Genomic DNA, 15281 nt, shown 5'->3' with positions numbered 1-15281 from the left:
AGACAGACAAGCCAGGGCACTGGGTTGCCACAGAGGAGCACAATACCACGGGCAGCACCAACTGCTTGGGAGTTTCCCTGCTGGTCTCTCTAGAATCCTCTCTTCTGTTTGCTTAACATCCTGTGCCCCATTCATCTTCATTGACTCATCTGTTCCCACCACCAGGCTGTAATCAGTTATCCTAATGTTTGGATTATTATTGCTAAATGCCTGAATTTTCCTTTCCAGTTGGATGGATGGGAGCAAAGTGGATTACGTGGCTTGGGCCACAGGTGAACCTAATTTTGCAAATGACGATGAAAACTGCGTGACCATGTATTCAAATTCAGGTAGACAATGTAAAAATGTTGAGTTTGCCTTGTGGTGTGATGTGTCATTTGCTTCATCCCTAGGCTAAAGGTAGCAAGTTGTGCACTCAAATCGGGCAAGAGAAGCAGAGAAAATAAAGAAGTTTAATTTCAGCAGCATCACTGTTAGTTTGTGAGAGTGGATGCTTAACCTTTGCTCTAATACATGACACAACCTTCTCACTTCTCATTTTATGAAACATTTCTTCATGTTTTGATTTGAGCAAAATATCCAGAATGTTTATCTATCTCCTTTATCTCTCCACATATCTTTGTCTGTAAAATGAGAATAATCACAGAACTTGCCTGTTGTTGAGAAGATTAAACACGTAGTATACCTAAAACCCTAAGCAAATGCTTGATATATCTAAGGTGAGGTATTATTAGATTATTGTTATTAGCTCTTAATGGCTATTTAGATAATACATCTGCAACATCAGGTTTATTCTGGGCTCATAGGAAGCTCTCTATAAAGTTGGACTATTATCAGCTTAAGTGAAAGAACAAAAGGGTCGGGCATAGTTCTTTCTAGTCACTTGTGTAAAAATGTCTAAGCCATTTCTGAGAATCCTTATAAAACATAAGTGGATTTTTTTTAAAAAGAATGTTTTCCAATGCAAATATGTAAGTCTAACTTGGCTCTTTTGTCCTTTGCCAGGGTTTTGGAATGATATTAATTGTGGTTATCCAAATGCCTTCATCTGCCAGAGACATAACAGCAGCATCAACACCACCATTACTCCAACGGTGCCTTCAGTCCCAGGAAGCTGTAAGGAAGGCTGGAATTTTTACAATAACAAGGTACTAAGAAAATTAGCTGTAGTCTTGGTATTGATCAATGCGGAGAGTGACAATGCACATCATTCAGTTCAGAGGTAACTTTTGCTTACCTCATGCCTTCAGAAAATGTTAGGCGAGAATAGAGAGAAGTTCCTGTGTCAAATTCTTTATGGAAATGGAGAGTATAGGTGGAGCTATTCTCCAAGTGGGTGTATCCTTTGTTCTGAGGGAGAAAAAAAACTTGGCCAAGGAAATTCATGGGTGATAAAACTCACTTAACCTTTTGGATCTCTATTTGGCTGGAGAAAATTTATATGCAGCTATAATCTTCGTGAAAATTTTTCGTTTCTTTAGAGCAAGCACTATTATCTGTACTTAGTCCCTTTTTTCCTCTTTCATCCAAGTGTTTCAAAATCTTTGGATTTGTTGAAGACGAAAGAAAAAGTTGGCAAGAGGCACGAAAAGCTTGCATAGGATTTGGGGGAAATCTGGTATCAATCCGCAATGAAAAGGAGCAAGGTATGCAGACATTGTACGATCAGTGATGCACTTAAATATGTAATTCTCCCCCCTGCTGATAGTAAATGATATTTTGGTTTTCCAGAGTAAATACTAGGCAGGGGAGAAAACCTAAACACACGTGGAGAACTATTTTATTCAATGTAGGCACCACGCTGGACATTTAACATAGAAAGTCCCTTTTCATTGTTAGGACAACTCTGTGAAGCCAGTTATCATCACCCCACTTATGAATGAGGAAGTGGTGTTCAGGGAACCCGCTGCTAAGTGGGAGGGTTGGGAATTAAACTGGCTGTTCATCTGACATTCCATTCTGTTTCCACCAAACTAGTTTATTCCCCAAAGAGCCAAAGAAGTAGAGTAGTTCTAGGAGTGAAATGGAAAATTGCTAATTTTCCATTTATTGCGCTTCTAATTACTTGATCACATACCCTAAAATGCAAAAGAACTAATTTTTAAATAGGAACTTTGAACAAATTGAGACTATTTTCCCCTTAAAACATAAGGGTAAATCAGAGCTTTGAAGAAAACATTGAAGGAGAAAACTCACCGTATCCATATAGCAAATTGTAAAATTTATTATGTTGTCAAGAGAAAGATAGTTGACCAATTTTGTATGGTCTTTTCATGGCCACCTTACCTGAAATAGATACTAAGCTAAATTAGTGACTTGTCACTTGAAGGACGATGCTAACCACCTGCAGAGCAGCCAGATGAAGTAACTAAATTCATGGAGGGTTTGGAAGCCACAGCAGGCTGTAAGTGAGGCATGTTTGAAAGACCTTCAGCTTTCACAGCCTGGAAAGAGAGGGTGTGGGCTTGGAAAAGAGAAGATGTGGACCTGTATAGTTCCGGAACAAATACTTAGCACCGATGAACTGCTGTTACAAAGAAATAGATTTAGGCTCAAAATCCGTAGGTCATTCTCACAATTAGAACTGATTTTTTTTTTATGTTAATCACCAAACCATCATTGGTTTTTTTTTTTTTTTTTTTTCTTTTTTTTTAATTTTTTTATTGTTATGTTAATCACCATATATTACATCATTAGTTTTTGGTGCAGTGTTCCATGATTCATTGTTTGTTCATAACACCCAGTGCTCCATGCAGAACGTGCCCTCCTCAATACCCATCACCAGGCTAACCCATCCCCCCACCCCCCTCCCCTCTAGAACCCTCAGTTTGTTTTTCAGAGTCCATCATCTCTCATGGTTCGTCTCCCCCTCTGACATACTCCCCTTTTCTTCCTCTCCTGTTATCTTCTTTTTCTTTTTTCTTAAAATATGTTGCATTATTTGTTTCAGAAGTACAGATCTGTGATTCAACAGTCTTGCACAATTCACAGCGCTCACCGTAGCACATACCCTCCCCAATGTCTATCACCCAGCCACCCCAACCCTCCCACCCCCCACCACTCCAGTAACACTCAGTTTCTTTCCTGAGATTAAGAATTCCTCATATCAGTGAGGTCATGTGATACATGTCTTTCTCTGATTGACTTATTTCACTCAGCATAACACCCTCCAGTTCCATCCACGTCGTTGCAAATGGCAAGATCTCATTCCTTTTGATGGCTGCATAATATTCCATTGTGTATATATACCACATCTTCTTTATCCATTCATCTGTCGATGGGCATCTTGGCTCTTTCCACAGTTTGGCTATGGTGGACATTGCTGCTATAAACATTGGGGTACACGTACCCCTTCGGGTCCCTACATTTGTATCTTTGTGGTAAATACCCAGTAGTGCAATTGCTGGATCGAACGGTAGCTCTAATTTCAACTGTTTGAGGAACCTCCATACTGTTTTCCAGAGGGGTTGCACCAGCTTGCATTCCCACCAACAGTGTAGGAGGGTTCCCCTTTCTCCACATCCCCGCCAACATCTGTCGTTCCCTGACTTGTTAATTTTAGCCATTCTGACGGGTGTGAGGTGGTATCTCATTGAGGTTTTGATTTGGATTTCCCTGATGCCAAGCGATGTTGAGCACTTTTTCATGTGCCTGTTGGCCATTTGGATGTCTTCTTTGGAGAAATGTCTGTTCATGTCTTCTGCCCATTTCTTGATTGGATTATTTGTTCTTTGGGTGTTGAGTTTGATAAGTTCTTTATAGATTTTGGATACTAGCCCTTTATCTGATATGTCATTTGCAAATATTTTCTCCCATTCTGTCGGTTGTCTTTTGGTTTTGTGGACTGTTTCTTTTGCTGTGCAAAAGCTTTTTATCTTGATGAAATCCCAATAGTTCATTTTTGCCCTGGCTTCCCGTGCCTTTGGCGATGTTTCTAGGAAGAAGTTGCTGCGGCTAAGGTCGAAAAGGTTGCTACCTGTGTTCTCCTTTAGGATTTGGATGGACTCCTGTCTCACGTTTAGGTCTTTCAACCATTTGGAGTCTATTTTTGTGTGTGGTGTAAGGAAATGGTCCAGTTTCATTCTTCTGCATGTGGCTGTCCAATTTTCCCAACACCATTTGTTGAAGAGACTGTCTTTTTGCCATTGGACATTCTTTCCTGCTTTGTCAAAAATAAGTTGACCATAAAGTTGAGGGTCCATTTCTGGGCTCTCAATTCTGTTCCATTGATCTATGTGTCTGTTTTTGTGCCAGTACCATACTGTCTTGATGATGACAGCTTTGTAATAGAGCTGGAAGTCCGGAATTGTGATGCCGCCAGCTTTGCTTTTCTTTTTCAGTATTCCTCTGGCTATTCTGGGTCTCTTCTGGTTCCATACAAATTTTAGGATTATTTGTTCCATTTCTTTGAAAAAAGTGGATGGTATTTTGATGGGGATTGCATTGAATGTGTAGATTGCTCTAGGTAGCATTGACATCTTCACAATGTTGATTCTCCCAATCCATGAGCATGGAACGTTTTTCCATTTCTTTGTGTCTTCTTCAATTTCTTTCCTGAGTATTTTATAGTTTTCTGAGTACAGATCCTTTGCCTCTTTGGTTAGATTTATTCCTAGGTATCTAATGGTTTTGGGTGCAATTGTAAATGGGATAGACTCCTTGATTTGTCTCTCTTCTGTCTTGTTGTTGGTGTATAGGAATGCCACTGATTTCTGTGCATTGATTTTATAGCCTGCTACTTTACTGAATTCCTGTATGAGTTCTAGCAGTTTTGGGGTGGAGTCTTTTGGGTTTTCCACATACAGTATCATATCATCTGCAAAGAGTGAGAGTTTGACTTCCTCTTTGCCGATTTGGATGCCTTTGATTTCTTTTTGTTGTCTGATTGCTGTGGCTAGGACTTCTAATACTATGTTGAATAGCAGTGGTGAGAGTGGACATCCCTGCCGCGTTCCTGACCTTAGGGGAAAAGCTCTCAGCCTTTCCCCATTGAGAATGATATTCGCTGTAGGTTTTTCGTAGATGGCTTTTATGATATTGAGGTATGTACCCTCTATCCCTATACTCTGAAGAGTTTTGATCAAGAAAGGATGTTGTACTTTGTCAAATGCTTTTTCTGCATCTATTGAGAGGATCATATGATTCTTGTTCTTTCTTTTGTTAATGTATTGTATCACGTTGATTGATTTGCGGATGTTGAACCAGCCTTGCAGCCCAGGGATAAATCCCACTTGGTCATGGTGAATAATCCTTTTAATGTACTGTTGGATCCTATTGGCTAGTATTTTGGTGAGAATTTTTGCATCCATGTTCATCAAGGATATTGGTCTGTAATTCTCTTTTTTGATGGGGTCTTTGTCTGGTTTTGGGATCAAGGTAATGCTGGCCTCATAAAATGAGTTTGGAAGTTTCCCTTCCATTTCTATTTTTTGGAACAGTTTCAGGAGAATAGGTATTAATTCTTCTTGAAAGGTCTGATAGAATTCCCCTGGGAAGCCATCTGGCCCTGGGCTTTTGTTTCTTGGGAGATTTTTGATGACTGTTTCAATTTCCTTAGTGGTTATAGGTCTGTTCAGGTTTTCTATTTCTTCCTGGTTCAATTTTGGTAGTTGATACATCTCTAGGAATGCACCCATTTCTTCCAGGTTATCTAATTTGCTGGCATAGAGTTGCTCATAATATGTTCTTATAATTGTTTGTATTTCTTTGGTGTTGCTTGTGATCTCTCCTCTTTCATTCATGATTTTGTTGATTTGGGTCATTTCTCTTTTCTTTTTGATCAGTCTGGCCAGGGGTTTATCAATCTTGTTAATTCTTTCAAAGAACCAGCTCCTAGTTTCGTTGATCTGTTCTACTGTTCTTTTGGTTTCTAGTTCATTGATTTCTGCTCTGATCTTTATGATTTCTCTTCTCCTGCTGGGTTTAGGCTTTCTTTGCTGTTCTTTCTCCAGCTCCTTTAGGTGTAGGGTTAGGTTGTGTATTTGAGACCTTTCTTGTTTCTTGAGAAAGGCTTGTATTGCTATATACTTTCCTCTCAGGACTGCCTTTGCTGTATCCCAAAGATTTTGAACTGTTGTGTTTTCATTTTCATTGGTTTCCATGAATTTTTTTAATTCTTCTTTAATTTCTTGGTTGACCCATTCATTCTTTAGTAGGATGCTCTTTAGCCTCCATGTATTTGAGTTCTTTCCGACTTTCCTCTTGTGGTTGAGTTCTAGTTTCAAAGCATTGTGGTCTGAAAATATGCAGGGAATGATCCCAATCTTTTGGTACCGATTGAGACCTGATTTGTGACCTAGGATGTGATCAATTCTGGAGAATGTGCCATGGGCACTAGAGAAGAATGTGTATTCCGTTGCTTTGGGATGGAATGTTCTGAATATGTCTGTGAAGTCCATTTGGTCCAGTGTGTCATTTAAAGTCTTTATTTCCTTGTTGATCTTTTGCTTAGATGATCTGTCCATTTCAGTCAGGGGGGTGTTAAAGTCCCCCACTATTATTGTATTGTTGTCAATGTGTTTCTTTGCTTTTGTTATTAATCCCCTTATATAATTGGCTGCTCCCATGTTCGGGGCATAGATATTTACAATTGTTAGATCTTCTTGTTGGATAGACCCTTTAAGTAGGATATAGTGTCCTTCCTCATCTCTTATTACAGTCTTTGTTTTAAAATCTAGTTTGTCTGATATAAGGATTGCCACCCCAGCTTTCTTTTGGCGTCCATTAGCATGGTAAATGGTTTTCCACCCCCTCACTTTCAATCTGGGGGTGTCTTTGGGTGTAAAATGAGTCTCTTGCAGACAGCATATTGATGGGTCTTGTTTTTTAATCCAATCTGATAGCCTGTGTCTTTTGATTGGGGCATTTAGCCCATTTACATTCAGGGTAACTATTGAAAGGTATGAATTTAGTGCCATTGTATTACCTGTAAGGTGACTGTTAACTGTCTGTTGTCTGTGTTCGTTTCTGCTCTTTGCTGTTTTTAGGTTCTCTCTTTGCTTAGAGGACCCCTCTCAATATTTCTTGGAGGGCTGGTTTCGTGTTTGCAAATTCCTTTAGTTTTTGTTTGTTCTGGAAGCTTTTTATCTCTCCTTCTATTTTCAATGACAGCCTAGCTGGATATAGTATTCTTGGCTGCATATTTTTCTCGTTTAGTGCTCTGAAGATATCTTGCCAGTCCTTTCTGGCCTGCCAGGTCTCTGTGGATAGGTCTGTTGCCAATCTAATGTTTCTACCATTGTAGGTTACATATCTCTTCTCCCGAGCTGCTTTCAGGATTTTCTCTTTGTCTCTGAGACTCGTAAGTTTTACTATTAGATGTCGGGGTGTTGACCTATTTTTATTGATTTTGAGAGGGGTTCTCTGTGCCTCCTGGATTTTAATGCCTGTTTCCTTCCTCACATTAGGGAAGTTCTCTGCTATAATTTGCTCCAATATACCTTCTGCCCCTCTCTCTCTCTCTTCTTCTTCTGGGATCCCAATTATTCTAATGTTGTTTCGTCTTATCGTATCACTTATCTCTCGAATTCTGCCCTCGTGATCCTGTAGTTGTTTCTCTCTCTTTTTCTCAGCCTCTTTATTTTCCATCATTTGGTCTTCTATATCGCTGATTCTCTCTTCTGCCTCATTTATCCTAGCATTTAGTGCCCCCATTTTTGATTGCACCTCATCAATAGCCTTTTTGATTTCGATTTGGTTAGATTTTAGTTCTTTTATTTCTCCAGAAAGGGTTTCTCTAATAACTTCCACGCTTTTTTCAAGCCCAGCTAGTATCTTTAAAGTCATGATTCTGAACTCTAGGTCCGACATCGTACTAATGTCCGTATTGAGTAGGTCCCTGGCTGACGGTACTACCTCTTGTTCTTTTTGCTGAGGTGATTTCTTTCGTCTTGTCATTTTGTCCAGAGGAGAATAGATGAATGAGAGAACAAAAGGCTAACAGGTTTACAACGTCCCCAGCAAATATACTGTATACAAATCAGAAAAGACCTGAAACCAGGGGAAAAGAAAGGGAAAGAAAGAAAAAAGAAAGAGAAAAAGAAAAAAAAAAGATAAAAACAAAAACAAAACAATTCAAAAAAGGCAGAATATGATCAAATATGATCAGGCTAGTGCATAGATCAGTGCCACACACTAGATTTTGGGCGTATTTTGGTCTGTTAGAAAAAAGTGCCTCCTAAAATTTTAAAGGAAGAAAGGCATATATGTACAAAATAAGGGTTGATACAATGAAGGGATGGAAGATGACTGTAAAGATGAAAATTATAAAAGATTTTATAAAAGGACTTGGTAAGATAAGTTGTTTGAAAAAAGAAAGAAGATTTAAGGAAAAAAAAAAAAGGAAAAAGGGAGAGAATGTGATCAGGCAGGAGACTAGACTAGAACAAAGCCATACACTAGTGGTTTAGGGTATATTTTGATCTGTTAGAAGAAACTGTACCTCAAAATTTTAAAGAGAGAACAACTTATATATATATGCCAAAAACAAGGATAACTACTATGAAGGGATAAAATATGACTCTAAAAATGAAAAAAAAAATAAAATTTTTTTTTTTTTTTTAAAAAGGGATTTATAAGATGTTGGTTGAAAAAGGGAAAAAGAAAAATAAAAAAAAGTCAACAAAAATTAACTTTGATGAAATAATGAATCATGGTAAAAAAAAAAAAAAAAAAAAAAAAAAAGAAGCCATGAATCTATGTGCAGTATTCCCCTAGCGCTGGAGTTCTCCTATTCTCCTTGATCGATCAACTTGGTCTTGGCTTGCTGACTGTTTGTGTTGATCTTCTGGGGGAGGGGCCTGTTGCTGTGGTTTCCAAATGTCTTTGCCGGAGGCGGAATTGCCCCGCCCTTGTCGGTCCGGGCTAAGGAAGCTGCTCCAGTTTGCTCTCAGGAGCTTTTGTTCCCTGCAAGCTCTCGGTACAGCTTTGGAGGACCAGGGCGAAAATGGCGGCCTCCCAGTCTCCGCCCGGAGGAGCCGAGAACTCGGGGCCCTACTCCTCAGTGCGCCCCCAGAGAAAAGCAGTCACTCCCGTGTCCCCGGTCTCCGGCCGCACTCCGTGCTCACCCGGCCTGTGATCGAGCGTTGCTATCTCTGGCACCCGACCCCGCTCGGAGTCTCCAAACCCAGCAGATCCCTGCAGTGCGTTCCCGCACCGCTCCTCCCCGGGAAGGAAGGGGAGTCTCCCCGGATCTGCTGCTTGTTGGGTCCTTGCTGGGGGAGCCGTGCCCCGACTGGGCCGCAGATCACAGTTTATGGCAACCCCGAGCTGAGAGCCCGCGACTCTGGTCCGTATCTGCAGCCGGCTTCCCCGCCCCGACACCTGGCAGCTCTGCCGCACTCAGGCACCCCCGGTCTCTCTGTGACCCCAAGGGTCCTGAGACCACACTGTCCCGGGAGGATTCCACCCCACGCTTAGCCACTGCAGCGGCGTCCCTCTGCCGAGCCAACTTTTAAAAGGTCCGATTTTGTGCTCCGCGGCTCTAGCACTTGCCAGAAGCGGCCGGCGGAGGCCCCTCCCCCGCCGTCTATCCTCCCGAATATCGCCTCGGATTCACTTCTCCGGACGTCCTACCTTCCAGTAAGTGGTCGCTTCTCTGTTCAGAGAGTTGTTGCTACTCTCCTGTTCGATCTCCTGTTGAGTTCGTAGGTGTTCAGAATGGTTTGATCCCTATTCAGCTGAATTCCTGAGACCAGACAAAATCTAGGTCTCCTACTCCTCCGCCATCTTGCTCCGCCCCCTCCCATCATTGGTTTTTGATGTAGTGTTCCATGATTCATTGTTTGCGTATAACACCCAGTGCTCCATGCAGAACGTGCCCTCTTTAATACCCATCACCAGGCTAACCCGTCCCCCCACCCCCCTCCCCTCTAGAACCCTCGGTTTGTTTTTCAGAGTCCATCGTCTCTCATGGTTCGTCTCTCCCTCTGATTTCCCCCCTTCATACTTCCCCTCCTGCTATCTTCTTCTTCTTCTTTTTTTTTTTTAACATATAGTGCATTATTTGTTTCAGAGGTACAGATCTGTGATTCAACAGTCTTGCACAATTCACAGCGCTCACCATAGCACATACCCTCCCCAGTGTCTATCACCCAGCCACCCCATCCCTCCCACCCCCCACCACTCCAGTAACCCTCAGTTTGTTTCCTGAGATTAAGAATTCCTCATATCAGTGAGGTCATATGATACATGTCTTTCTCTGATTGACTTATTTCGCTCAGCATAACACCCTCCAGTTCCATCCACGTCGTTGCAAATGGCAAGATCTCATTCCTTTTGATGGCTGCATAATATTCCATTGTGTATATATACCACTTCTTTATCTATTCATCTGTCGATGGACGTCTTGGCTCTTTCCACAGTTTGGCTATTGCGGACATTGCTGCTATAAACATTGGGGTGCACATACCCCTTCGGATCCCTACATTTGTATCTTTGGGGTAAATACCCAGTAGTGCAATTGCTGGATCGTATGGTGGCTCTATTTTCAACTTTTTGAGGAACCTCCATACTGTTTTCCAGAGTGGCTGCACCAGCTTGCATTCCCACCAACAGTGTAGGAGGGTTCCCCTTTCTCCGCATCCTCGCCAACATCTGTCATTTCCTGACTTGTTAATTTTAGCCCTTCTGACTGGTGTGAGGTGATATTCATTGAGGTTTTGATTTGGATTTCCCTGATGCTGAGCTATGTTGAGCACCTTTTCATGTGTCTGTTGGCCATTTGGATGTCTTCTTTGGAAAAATGTCTGTTCATATAATAAAGATCAGAGCAGAAATCAGTGAAATAGAAACCAAAAGAACAGTAGAACAGATCAACGAAAATAGGAGCTGGTTCTTTGAAAGAATTAACAAGATTGATAAACCCCTGGCCAGACTTATCAAAAAGAAAGAGAAATGAGGGCTCCTGGGTGGCTCGGTCATTAAGCGTCTGCCTTCGGCTCAGGTCATGGTCCCAGAGTCCTGTGATCAAGCCCTGCATTGGGCTCCCTGCTCCGTGGGAAGCCTGCTTCTCCCTCTCCCACTCCCCCTGCTTGTGTTCCCTCTCTCTGTGTGTCTCTCTCTGTCAAATAAATAAATAAAATCTTTAAAAAAAAAAAAAGAGAAATGACTCAAATCAACAAAATCATGAATGAAAGAGGAGAGATCACAACCAACACCAAAGAAATACAAACAATTATAAGAACATATTATGAGCAACTCTATGCCAGCAAATTAGATAACCTGGAAGAAATGGATGCACTCCTAGAGAGGCATCAACTACCAAAACTGAACCAGGAAGAAACAGAAAACCTGAACAGACCTATAACCACTAAGGAAATTGAAGCAGTCATCAAAAATCTCCCAACAAACAAGAGCCCAGGGCCAGATGGCTTCCCAGGGGAATTCTACCAAACATTTAAAAAAGAATTAATACCTATTCTTCTGAAATGTTCCAAAAAATAGAAATGGAAGGAAAACTTCCAAACTCATTTTCTGAGGCCACCATTACCTTGATCCCAAAACCAGACAAAGACCCATCAAAAAGGAGAATTACAGATCAGTATCCTTGATGAACATGGATGCAAAAATTCTCACCAAAATACTAGCCAGTAGGATCCAACAGTACATTAAAAGGGTTATTCACCACAACCAAGTGGCATTTATCTCTGGGCTGCAAGGTTGGTTCAACATCCGCAAATCAATCAATGTGATACAATACATTAATAAAAGAAAGAACAAGAACCATAGGATCCTCTCAATAGATGCAGAAAAAGCACTTGACAAAGGACAGCATCCTTTCTTGATCAAAACTCTTCAGAGTATAGGGATAGAGGGTCCATAGCTCAATATCATAAAAGCCATCTATGAAAAACCCACAGTGAATATCATTCTCAATGGGGGAAAAACTGAGAGCTTCCCCCTAATGTCAGGAACACGGCAGGGATGTCCACTATCACCACTGCTATTCAACATAGTATTAGAAGTCCTAGCCACAGCAATCAGACAACAAAAAGAAATAAAAGGCATGAGAATTGGCAAAGAAGAAGTCAAACTCTCACTCTTTGCAGATGATGTGATGCTTTATGTGGAAAACCCAAAAGAATCCACCCCAAAACTGCTAGAACTCATACAGGAATTCAGTAAAGTGGCAGGATATAAAAATCAATGCACAGAAATCAGTGGCATTCCTATACACCAACAACAAGACAGAAGAAAAAGAAATTAAGGAGTCGATCCCATTTACAATGGCACCCGAAACCATAAGATACCTAGGAATAAATCTATCCAAAGAGGCAAAGAAACAATTAGAACTGATTAAATGAGCTGCTTTGTGAGTTCTCTAAAGGGCTGTGAAAATGATTATTACGTTGGAAAGTTCTCGGGTGCTATAGAGTCACACAGACTGGTACGTAGCATGAAAGATGTTCAATAAATATTTGTATGAATGAATTTATGTGAGATGTTAAGAGGGAAATGAGGAACTGCATAATTTCTAAGTTCCCTTCTGGTTTTGAGATTCTTTGACTTCCAAAATCACTTACTGGAAAACATAGTATGTCTCAGAAAATCTACAAAGAAGAAAGACCCAGGAACCTTCCATGGCCTTTTCTCAAATGTTTCCTCTACATAAATGCAGCCATGTGTTCTCTTGGAACACATGATGCAGTAAATCAACCAAGGTTTTACTGAGAGCTTTTGTCAAGTTCAGCAATTTGCCAGACCCTGAAAGAAAAGGGTCAAACCATAGCACACAATAGAAACATTTTCAGAATAGAATATTCATATTTCTCTAACTGGCCTACCACATTTTGGACTTAGCTACCCAACAGAGAAACATAATAATTGATTTCTTCTCTTAACCACAAAGTGCTGATTCCTGGCATCACAAAATTAGAATCTGGGTAATAGGGATGTGCAGAAGGAAACAATTTTCAGATAAAATAACATTATTCCTGGCAAACCCGGCACACGTCGTTGAATTCTTATTGTGGTTGTTGGCAGAAAAAAAAGTCAGTGCTGAAATATTGGCAGGTAGGGCTTTTCCACATTCATTTTAATTTGGGGATGGGGAAAGTTAAGATCTTATTTAGGAAATAAAACAAAACCAAAATAAATATCTAGCTATGTTCTTCTCCCTCTGAAAAATGTTGAAAGAAAAAAAAAATTTTTTTTTTAACTTTAGTTGAGAAATAAGCAGATCTCCGAGCAGAGCGGTTATTTCCTCTGCTACTCTAGCAGGAGAATAAACACGTAACCATGGCCCTTCCATGGAATTGTTTGTTTCAAGAATAAACAGATGATTGTGTCTCTTTGGGCTTCTCTCTGTTTTGCATTTTCTTTGAGTAACCCAGATGCTTAGTCACTCCGTATCCTATTTGCATTCAGGAGTCGGGTGAATGCTTATGCTTACAGCATAAGTGTTTGGAAATTGTTCTGTTGAGTTGGTGCTCATTCACCTGGGCATCCTCGGCTCCTGGCAGACGAGGTTGCTAGCTGTGGCAGGCAGTCGGCTGGTGTGGGAGGCGTGTGCAAGGCCAAGTAGACAGGGGATGGGGCACGTGTTCACTGAAGCCTTTTACAGCTTCTGGATATTTGCCACCCTCCTCTCTGCCACGGAATGGGCAAGGAAGAAAGAGGCCACACTGGCTCTACGTTCTCTGCATTTTTCTATATCTTCTCTCCTAATGATGCAAGTGCTTAGTGTCAGGATTCCCCCTTGGTCCAGGCACATGGGGTGGGATGGCTGCTGACCCCTTAGTAGTTGCTGCCCAGAGGGAGTTCCAATTGGGTAGCTCTTTTGGTTTGGAAATCCGAAATAGTGATAACTTGACAGCTTCATGCTTCTTGTTTTGACAAGTAGGTTTCACTTTTAGACCTTTTCTGGATTAAGAGCCCTATTTGCCCCCTAGTTCTTATGATCAGATTATCTTATTGAAAGAATCAGGACACCTGCTAACTCATAGGATGAGTGTGTGTGAATTAGAAACTGTACCACTTCCTGCAGGATGGCAGGCAGCCACAGCCCAGACCGGGGTGTATGACATGGCATGCGGGGCATGGGATGGACTCAGCCACCATTGTCCCAGGTCCACACTGCCCCTGGGCACGGCCCAGTCTGTTCAGCTGTCTGTAGTGGCCCAGATAAAACCTAGACTTTTATTATACGAAACTTTCCAAAGTATGAACTGAAGTGATAAGGTGATATTAAGGTTAGAATGTGTTTGTTTTCATGATAAGTGGTTTTAAATAATAATAAAGACCTTAATCACATACACAGTATTTTACAAATATGTATTTTGAATATTTTCCCATATTTTGAGTATTTTCCCCCAAAGGTTAAAATTATCTTGTGGAACTTTCTTTCAGCATTTCTTACCTATCATATGAAGGACTCCACTTTTAATGCCTGGACTGGGCTGAATGATGTGAATTCAGAGCACACGTTCCTTTGGACGGATGGGCGAGGAGTTCATTATACAAACTGGGGGAAAGGTTATCCTGGCGGAAGAAGGAGCAGTCTTTCCTATGAAGATGTAAATATCAGTTTCAGGTCAACTCTCCGTGTACTGTCAGCCTGCTGCTTATTGGCTGCATATTAGTGATTCATCTTCTGTGAAACATCTACCAGAGTTCTCCTTGATCTGGTTCATTCTTGCAGATCTTAAGTGTTTCAGACTGAGCCAGCCTTGAGAGAAGGGGTATAAATTCAATTACAAACTCTTCAACTTGTGGGGTAGGTGATGGAGGTCTCAAGGGATGGGAAAGCCAGCTCCAATCTGGGTCTATGTTGTGGTCAGGAGGTACACTTGAACCCAGAGTTATCAATTTTATTTGCATCACCTGCCTCTGAATTCTTGAAGCTTGTAGTATTAGGGCTGTATGTCTGACAGCAACTACTCCTTCCAAAGATAGAAGTTACCATGATTGAGCTGCCATTTGTAGGATACTTACTATGTGCCAAACACAGAGCTAGGTGCTCTCATACATTAACCTAAGAGACAGATGAGTGTGTCATTATTGTAGTACTTTTAATCTTGCATCAATTAACAGCCAGCCAGTCAAAGTTAAACACCACACTAGGCACTGAGAAAAACATGAAGAAACGGCAGATTTTGTTCTGACCTTAAAGAAGCTTACGTTTATGTAAGACAGCAAGTCTGATACAGGAAAGAAGAAATGCAAGTATATGATGACAGGATCAGTTATAAAGCCCTGTATTAGTTAGGAGGAAAGAAGCTTACTGTGGGATAGCCTGATCTAACCAGTCAGTACTTATTTAGGGAGGCTTTCACTTGATGAAG

General features: G+C 41.1%; 1 protein-coding gene across 2 annotated transcripts in view; it reads left to right on the top strand.

The window, feature by feature from the left end:
- Positions 1 to 15281, top strand: part of MRC1 (mannose receptor C-type 1) — a 116869-nt gene that overhangs the window by 77188 nt on the left and 24400 nt on the right. For both annotated transcript variants that reach the window (XM_027594943.2, XM_027594942.2), the window contains exons 19-22: positions 229 to 329; positions 1006 to 1148; positions 1532 to 1646; positions 14347 to 14513. In XM_027594943.2, coding sequence (XP_027450744.2) covers positions 229 to 329; positions 1006 to 1148; positions 1532 to 1646; positions 14347 to 14513 — 526 coding nt within the window. The remainder of the gene's footprint in view (positions 1 to 228; positions 330 to 1005; positions 1149 to 1531; positions 1647 to 14346; positions 14514 to 15281) is intronic.

The sequence above is a fragment of the Zalophus californianus genome, chromosome 9, assembly GCF_009762305.2.
Source record: "Zalophus californianus isolate mZalCal1 chromosome 9, mZalCal1.pri.v2, whole genome shotgun sequence".
In the NCBI taxonomy this organism is placed as follows: Eukaryota; Metazoa; Chordata; class Mammalia; order Carnivora; family Otariidae; genus Zalophus; species Zalophus californianus.
The sequence above is the reverse complement of the archived record's forward strand: the minus strand, read 5'-3'. Positions and strand labels throughout refer to the sequence as shown.